The 9150-nt window shown below is 45.7% G+C and overlaps 1 protein-coding gene across 1 annotated transcript; it reads left to right on the forward strand.

Annotated features, from left to right (window-relative positions):
- Positions 1-1011: 1011 nt before the first annotated feature.
- On the forward strand, positions 1012-8445 carry LOC112574248 (metabotropic glutamate receptor 4-like). Its single transcript, XM_025255180.1, is given in 6 exon segments — positions 1012-1554; positions 1815-1997; positions 2865-4418; positions 5197-5427; positions 5430-5790; positions 6081-8445. Coding segments are annotated over 4 exon segments (2631 nt in total). The 5' UTR covers positions 1012-1554; positions 1815-1997; positions 2865-2877; the 3' UTR covers positions 6579-8445.
- The last annotated feature ends 705 nt before the right edge of the window (positions 8446-9150 follow it).

The following is a 9150-nucleotide window of genomic DNA, read 5'->3' on the forward strand; positions in this document are numbered from 1 at the left end:
GAAGATACAACATGCGACTTGCTTTCGAATGTCTTCTTTATCTTACTCATTAAAATACAGTCTTATAGGGGTGTACACTCTAAAAGAGTGAATTACCAAAACAGTCCATCCTGTTTACATGCCTGAATAAATATATTCACAGGTATGCATATACAGAATGTCCCAACTTACAGGTTCCGTTGGAGGCAGTCTGTACGTGTGTTGGTAAGTCGGGACTGGGACATGTGATTACAGTCCGGTACATGTTGAATAGCTCTCCTTTCGGGTACCGACATAAATAATAGTTTTCGGTTGGTTTTAATGTCTTTGACAATTTTTATGTACATGAAATAAAGTTTATGATAGTTTATAATTACAGTACAGCCACTGAACAGTTCACTTGTTACATGATATTGTCTTCGTTATTGAAAATTGTACCGATAATAAAACGATTTATCAGGTAGGAACGAGCAACATCAGCCATTTTCTCACCTCGCTCCACTCTTTTTTTCACTCCATTTTTTTTAACGTGAGCATTACCAGCCGCATCACCATTGCTTTTGGTCTTAACACCCGACTTGTTAGAATGCTCATTAAAGAGAAAAACTTCTGAAAACAATTAGAAAATCACAAAGTTTTCTGGAGAACGCACAAGTAAGAATCAATCACGGTGAGAGACGGAGAGAGTTAATGTTTATGCCATGCTTACCCTTCCCTCCTGCTGTCTGTGGACATGCGAACTATCTTTGAAGACAACCCTTACGAACTACTTTTGAGCTTGAGAACAACTTTGTTCGTATTTACAGACGTTTGTAGCTGGAATGTTCGTAAGTAGGCGACTAACTGTATTTACATTTCATCCAAACGGTTCATTGCTAGGACATAAGACTTTATAACATTCAGATATGTACAAATGTTTATTTTGGTAACAGAAAGGTGCGCAGCAATGGAATACATCGTTAAATGTATCTGCTATAAATCATGAATGAATTTACTAACTATAATCTTCTACGATATGTCTTCTTTTTTTAAAAAAGCAAGCACAAGACCCAAGGACCAGAATCTGGATAGTCATCGATTTGTCGTCGGCAATGCTCCACACAGTTATCTGCTTTATCATCTCTCGCAGCAATTTTACCTTCGCTGCCAGTGCCACATCTTTCACTTTTTATTTTTCACACCTGTCTTGTCTGAAAGCACGGGAATGCAATTTTTAATTGGCAACGATACATCATCATTTTCGCAAGGCCACACCTCCCAGGAGCAAAAGTCTATGGGCGAGGATCAGGCAGCGGTGGATCTGATGATCCGTTTCCCAGGCGAGGGGATGACGCCATAGCACGGCCCACTAATTTCCCTCTACCCCACTCCCCCTAACCCACCCCCTAAAATACCTCTCTCTGCATCCTTTTATGAGTTCCAGCAAAACGTTTGCAAACACCCTCGGGAGACAAACACTGCTGGGGGGAAAGATAACATGGTAACCACTGGCAGCGGATTTCTTTTTCTCCATTCACAGTGCCACGGTGGGATTGGTTTGACACCACAGCTTTGTGAAGTGTGTCTCAATGAAAGGTTTGCTGCTGCTTTTGATACCTACGTGGGCGCGTGCGTGCTTGTGTGTGTGTGGTAATGATGTGCTTAGTTTTTGTCTGAGACCCCATAATTAACGCGTTGGCGGTTAAACTGCTGTACTGGGAGCTTGATAAATGTTGCAAAGATGGAGTGTTGCACTCCATTACAGTTCCAGGAACTGACGAATCGGTTGGAACGGTAAACTTCGTCTCGCCGCAGCCTCACAAATACATTTTTGTTTTGTTTTCAACGTGTTGCAGACGGGAGCGCCTGGAGCGATCGTTCACGGCCTGACACTTCTTGGAGCTCGAGGTCATAGTGCATGCTTGAACTTGTAAATCCGTTTTTTCCAACAGTGAACTCTCGTGTGCGCATGCACATACAACGTCACAGATAACGGATCCCAACGTATCTGCAGAATCTTGGTTTCAATACCTGTACAGGTGAGTGGATTCTTTGCAGGTTTGCTGTCGATTCTTTATTTATGAAAAGTTTGCTTAGTTGTTTGTGCCTGTATGAACAAAACTGCAGACGCTTAAATGTAGCCATTTCTTTTTTATTTTCATGACGAGAGGAAGTCGTATTAAGCTAATGACCCTCTAAAACTGATCTGGCTTTAAGTTTTGACACTACTTCTGACTGCTCTTAGTGCTACATTAAGACAAAATGAGGCCAAGGAGGGCATACAATTATCATCGCACGTGTTCTTCGTGCTCACAGGTCAACCTATGCCCCTCCCACAACACACGCAAACGGAGAGAAGAGATAAATAATGTAATACAGACACATACTTTCAGAAGACCTGAATGCATATCGTCCACTCCCTTGCACCGTTTTCCTTTTTTTTTTTCTCTCTATCCGTTATCAGCAACATCACCACCACAGATGAATGTAAAACGCAGTTGTGGAGGTAGACGCGATGTAAGAATGAGAAGTTCCGGGTGGACCAGGCTGGCTGGCTTCATAAACTGTTCAGCGTCAACAGTTTTAGTGGATTTGTAGAAAGACAGTAATTGTACGCAGTTGAAACATGGGCTGTTTGGACCAGGATATATTTGTACTCATGTTTCACTCACAGAAATCTGTTTCACTTGTCGAAAGCAGAGCTACAGGCGAGGGCCAAAGTCACGGTACTACACACATTTTTCTTGTCAAGAATCAGACTTGAATTTCTGTTCACTGCTTTTTGAAAGATATGACCGCTAACACTTTTAAATGTTGCATGAGTATCATTTTTTTGTTTAGTTTGATGCTCGTGGGTTCAAGTTCGGGGACTTGGTCTTTAGTATGTCATTTGCTATCTCAATCAGGTCACATCTAACAATGCCACCCGGCTTCTTAATCGTCGGATGTCTCTTCTTGGCGACTTTGTGGGTGGGAACATCTCGGAGCGGCGAGATTCGCCCCATCGCAAATATGACCCACATCACCTGGCAACGCCCCGGTGACTTGACCCTGGGGGTCATTCTCTCTCTCAGCGTCGCCGACCCACACACCTCCTGCGGCCGGAGGCTGCGCCGCCCGTCTGCTCTTCACCGCCTTGAGTCGCTGGTGTTTGCAGTAGATGAGATCAACAGGAGGACCGACCTCCTGCCAAACATCACCCTCGGTTTCGTCATCATGGACGACTGCTCGCTGGAGACCGTGGCGCTGCTGAGGGCGCTGCACTTCATCCAGAAGCCGCCCCCGCGATTGCTGCCAGGTGGAGACATGGAGGAAACAGGGGCTTTGCACACCTTCCGGTCTTTTCCGGTGGTAGGGGTGATCGGGGCCGAGCTTAGCGCCAGCTCCATGCAAATGGCCAGCCTGCTGTCCCCTTTTCACATACCACAGCTCAGCTACGCCTCCTCCAGCCCTCATCTCAGTGACAAGCAGCGGTACAAGTTCTTTTCCCGCCTAGTACCGTCCGATCGTCAGCAGGCGTTGCTGATCACCGACATCCTGGAGCAGTTCAACTGGACCTACCTGACCATACTGTACTCCTACAGCGTCTACGGCCAGTCGGGGCTAAAGCATCTCTTGTCCGCCTTATCCGAAAAGAAGAATTACTGCGTGGCCACGTCCATCATGATCGAGAGCAACTTCAAAGACGAAGACTTCGACGCGGTCATCGAAGACCTGCTGAAGATCAAGCGCTCAAGGGTGGTGGTCATCTTTGCTCTGGAAGGACTTTCCATCCTACGGGCGGCTCAGCGCAAGGGGGTGAAAGGTGATTTCGTGTGGATAGCCAGCGACGCGGTTTTGCCGAACGTGCAGGACTTCAAGGGAATCGAAGATGCCTCCTTGGGCATCCTGCTGGTGGGATTCTCGTCCAACCCAGTTGCCAGGTTCGAGAACGCGTTAGAACACTACACGCTGAACTCTCGGACGGAGAACCCTTGGTTTCATCTCTTCTACCAGCAAATGTTTGACTGTTCTACGGAGCTGGATTCTTCGCCAACGAACAGAACCTGCGACCGCGACTTGCCCATCTCTGCGTCCCCCGCCTACGCTCGCAGCACCACCGTCTCGCGCGTCTTCGACGCAGTCTACGCCTATGCGCATGCGCTTCACGCGCTGACCAAAGACTGTCACCTGGCACCGCACGAGGCCAGCAGTTGTTTCACGAGCGAGCAGCTCTTCGAGACCTTAAGATCCAACACAACCGCCTTTGTAGGTGAGAGCGATGTTCCGGTCGGCTTCGATTCTCTGGGGGACGGGCCACCGATCTACCAGGTGAAAAATCTTCGCGTGGACAATGGCAAGTACAGTTTTGTGACCGTTGGGGAGTGGGATGGCCGCTTCAGATACTTTGACAAGGACCACATTATGTGGCATCCTGGTCTGCTAGAGCCCGGAGACGAAACTCCCAAGTCGTACTGCAGGTAAGAGAACAGAGAGTGAGTGTTGTGGGACCCCCGAGGTGGCTGACACCTGTACATTTTATTCTTTCCTCGCTCTCTCCACTTCATCTCAACGGGTACTTGAACTACAGCAAACAAAATAAAATGTCAAATGATGCTTATCAGCAATATTGCGGATAAAATTAAAAACACCCATTCTCATATAGAGACAGTTACTCCATACGAATGCAATAAAGTCGAATCAACAAAGTGTTTCTGGTATTGAAGCAGGCTATGTAAGCCATCTTGCAACCAGAGCGGAAAAACTATGAATATTTTACTGGGATTTTCCCATCGGGGACGCTTTTCTAGCAATGACATTGTCCGTTAATGTAGGAGGTCGACATGGTAATTTAGACCCTTTCCAGCAGTTTTATTAACATTAACTACATCGATAAATGGTCCTAGACGCAACAGGGGCCATTGTTACTGCATAAAGTTTAATCATAAATGTCACGAAGTGGCCTGACATTTGTCTCCACTCTCTTGCTTTCTTTTTCTTTCTTTTCTTTCTTTATTTTTTGTTTGTTATTTGTTATTTGTTATTTTTAGTTTCAATTTTTATTTCTTTTATTTGCATATTTTCCTTGTTTTATTTGTTTTGTTTATACATTTTGATTTTTGTTCTCTTAAAATTTGTATATTTGTTTTTGTTGTTTTTTTTTTAATATTTTTTTTCCTTTTTTTTCTTGAAATCAGTCTTGAAAGTGTGTGGAAGCTTTATCAAAGTAAAAGAATCTGTGGAATATCTGGAATGCAGCGAGCAGTGCGGGGTAGGGCAGCAGGCCATGCGGTCGTGGCCAGTGTGCTGCTGGACATGCGAGCCTTGCCGAGAGAACGAGCGCACAGTCGTGCGTGACGACCTTCCCATCTGCCAGCTCTGCCCCATCAACCCCGACACCGGCAACTTCACCTGGCCCGACGAGGCCACGCGCACGCGCTGCGACCCCATCCCTCCGACCTTCACCTCCTTCCGCACGCTAGCGGCGTGGTGATCCTGGTGCTGGACCTGCTGGTGCTGGCGCTGACCCTCACCTCCAGCGCCCTCTACGTGCGCCAGCGCGCCACGCGCCTCATCAAGGCCAGCAGCCGGGAGCTTAGCGGCCTGATGCTGGGCGGTCACGTGGTCGCCTGCCTGCTGGTGCCGGTCTTCGTGGTGGAGCCCTCGGCCGCCTCCTGTCTGCTGGGTCACACCGGCTTCCACCTCTGCCTGACGCTAGTCTACGCTCCGCTGCTGGTCAAGACCAACCGCATCTACCGCATCTTCATGCTGGGGAGGAGAACGACGAAGAAGCCGCCTTTCGTCAGCTCGTTGGCACAGATAATCGCATCTGTCACCATCGTCGTGATGCATGTAAGTGGCCAGCTTCAAGGTGGAGCGAAGTTTACAGCACACCTTGTGTGTAAGATAACTTGGTAAGGTGCTCACTATGGCACTCGCCAGGTACACTTGCTAAGTACACAAAGTGCTCGTGCATGACTGCTTTATTTTGTTAGTTTTAAATACTGTTTTATAAATTCCTGTTTAATCTTTTCCGCTAGCATCATTTTTCTTTTTGTTGTTGTATATTCCGTTCTGCATTTTTTCTAAATTTTTGTTTCTACATTTCTGTTGCTCGCCTAATACCCATCCTATGTTTGCAGTTGGTGCTGGTCGTGGCCTGGGTATCGACAGACCCACCCAGAGTCCTGACGCGCATGCCCAACTTGAACCGGAAGTACGTTGAGCGTGTGTGCGAGGTGTCGGAGCGAGGCTTCATCCTGTCCACCGTCTTCAACCTGCTGCTGATGGCGGCGTGCGTCGTGCACTCCATCTTCACGCGCCACCTGCCGGCGAACTTCAACGAGGCCAAGTTCATCGCCTTCTGCATCTACACCATCGTGGTGCTGTGGCTGTCCTTCCTGCCCACCTACTTCGTGGTGGACACTAGCGAGGTGCGAACCCTGTGCTTGACCCTGGCGCTGCTGGTCAACGTCATTTCCTGCCAGTGCTTCCTGTTCCTCACCAAGCTGTACGCCGTGTACCGGCTTCCGGTCTCCGCGCAGCACGTGCAGTCAGGGTCATCAGAATCAGACAAACGCACCGAGGCCACGTTCCTGAGGGAGCCGAACCACGCAGCCATAGTGCCCTCGAAGCTGTGAAAATCCTGTCCAAGATATTCACGTGACTATGGTGGGTCAATTAGCTGGTTGTTGTTTTCTTTACTGACGGCTGTGTCAGGGGAACCCAGTCGGGCTTACAGCCACGTGTCATGTGCAGAGAGAAATGACCTGAGCCGGAAATGACCTGCAAACTGAATTTACAACTTCAAGTCTCACTTTTTTGTTACTCCAAAATGCGAGGACAGTTATCTTCAGCGAATCCCAAGTAAGCGTTGCAGAATAATTAGTGAAAAACAAATGAGAAATACTGGCTGTCGACAAACGAGTGATTTGTGACAGCTACAAAGTATTTTCCGTTAAATTTTTAATTAATGCTGGTTGCTGTTTTACCAAATCGTGGTAGCTTCATCCGAGAGGTTCAGTGCCAGACAATAACAATGAATGAACAGTTTCGGTGTCATTATCACATCAAACGACTGCTCCGCTGACGAATACAACTGATTGGGAAAAAACCTCGGTTGTTAAGGGCACTGACAGCGGTCTACAAATTTATCAGATGGATTTCTGCTGTCGGAGCCTTTCAAGCGGCATTATGCCCTTTATTATATTATCCACGTTGACATCATTAGGTTAATGAAGATGTTAACTTGGAAAATGCACTCGACATACGTGTACAAAGACTATTAGCCTGTGTATGGAGTGCGAAAGACAAATTCTTATCAGCATTTTTGGACTCGATATTGCGAGGTGTACTTTTTATTTATTGGGGTAACTAGAGGTTCATGTATAACTTTTTGAGGCACATTTTGGGAAGAATAACTGGTTTGTTTACGACCGACAAACACTCCGCTGAAACATCTTCGTGTCTGAAAGTGATTTTTGAAACTTTTCATGGGCATGCCACTCCCTCACCGTGAGGACATTAACTGCAGCAGGGGGCCACACGATTTTGCTGGCAAAATCCAATATGCAGAAGTGGTGTTGCCCCTCCTCTTCATCACATCATCGTCATTGATCGTGTTATCAATAATTCCACTGGCAGCCTTTCCCGCTGATGTGTAGTCCGCCAGAGGACATGTTGAGATCCGGGTTTTATTTTTGAGACTAAAAAGCTAGACCACGGATTGCTAGCAGGTAATCAGTTCCGTCATGTCATTAACACTGTTTATAACCACCAGCTGATGTCTTGGCTCTTGGACTGTGTCTTCATTTCCATTTTAAGCGCACTGAGTTCACTTCCTAGAGCGGAGAACTGCGCTAGAAAAAGGCCAACACTGTATTCTCGTCATACACTTATTATTATCTACATCTGAGCGTTTCCATTCACTTATTCACATATTCATATCTGGAGTTTTTAACAATTATTTAACTCCTTACTCTGTTTGTGTGTAGTATATCCGTATTTGTACTTTAATGTTGTATGTTGTGCAGATCGTGTCATCAGGCCGGAAGTTGCATGTATGATGCTTTGATATTTCTTGCAGGATAGTCATCGAAACCTTTCTTCGTGCTATCCACTCCCTCACCCACATCCTTTTCTTCACTCTCTGCTTGCTCAAGTAGAGTAAATGCGGGAGCACCAGGGGTTATCGAATAAATCTTTTCGCCTCGGTTGTCTGCCATATTGCTTGATACCCATGATCCTCTGCACGGATGACGTCACCATGCATGCCCGCTTCTCGTGGCCTTGTTACCCTGCGAGAGCAGAAGAGTGTTACAGTGTTACATGTGTAATCCTTGAAAACATTGCAGCATGAGAATCGCCCTGAAGAATATCCTATCATTATTACTAAGCTCTGTTTTTACAATTATCGCTCATCGACGACTGGTGGAGTGATTTATAGAAGGAATAAATAAATTAAGGAAAAAAGAGGAGTCGAACTGAAACCTAAGTAACAGTACAGTGCTACAATAACAACTCGATACTTCCGCGCTTCTACAAAATACCATAGATACTGAATACTCCCAGACATCACTTTAAAAGGGATATAACATGATCATGTGTGTGTGTGAGAGAGAGAGAGGAGAGAGAGAGAGGGAGAGTGTTTGTGTTTTCTGTGTTTTCGTTCATGTTTTGTACCTGCGAGTTCAGTGCCGTACCCAGGTAATAGTTTGAACAGGTTGTATCTATCTGTTATGCACTCTCCCTGTAAGAGGAGTCTGATAATGTGATAAATAAAACATCTGTATTCATGTTTTATTTTATTTTCCAGTGAGCGATCACGTGTGTGTGTACATTGCACATTACATACTGACTGACGTTCACACAAAACTCTGGGTGGGTCTGTGATACACAGACCACTGACATCATATCACACAGTATATGATAAATATATTTCAATAGATACAATATTATATTTTTAGTCTAAAGAACATTCTTAACTGAAGAAACAGAAAATAGATGCTATATTATTTTATGCTGTCTATTGCTCATTGCACCTAAACATTTTTATTGGCGTCAACTTTTCAAACCTCGAATGTGACCACAACTCATGATATTGAGATTAGGGAAATCTGTAACCATTTAAAAAAAATTTTTTTTCTCACGAATACAATATGCAAGAGAGCGAGGTGATCACCGAGGCATAAATGGTCTTTTTACTAGTTTATT

The sequence above is a fragment of the Pomacea canaliculata genome, linkage group LG1, assembly GCF_003073045.1.
Source record: "Pomacea canaliculata isolate SZHN2017 linkage group LG1, ASM307304v1, whole genome shotgun sequence".
In the NCBI taxonomy this organism is placed as follows: domain Eukaryota; kingdom Metazoa; phylum Mollusca; class Gastropoda; order Architaenioglossa; family Ampullariidae; genus Pomacea; species Pomacea canaliculata.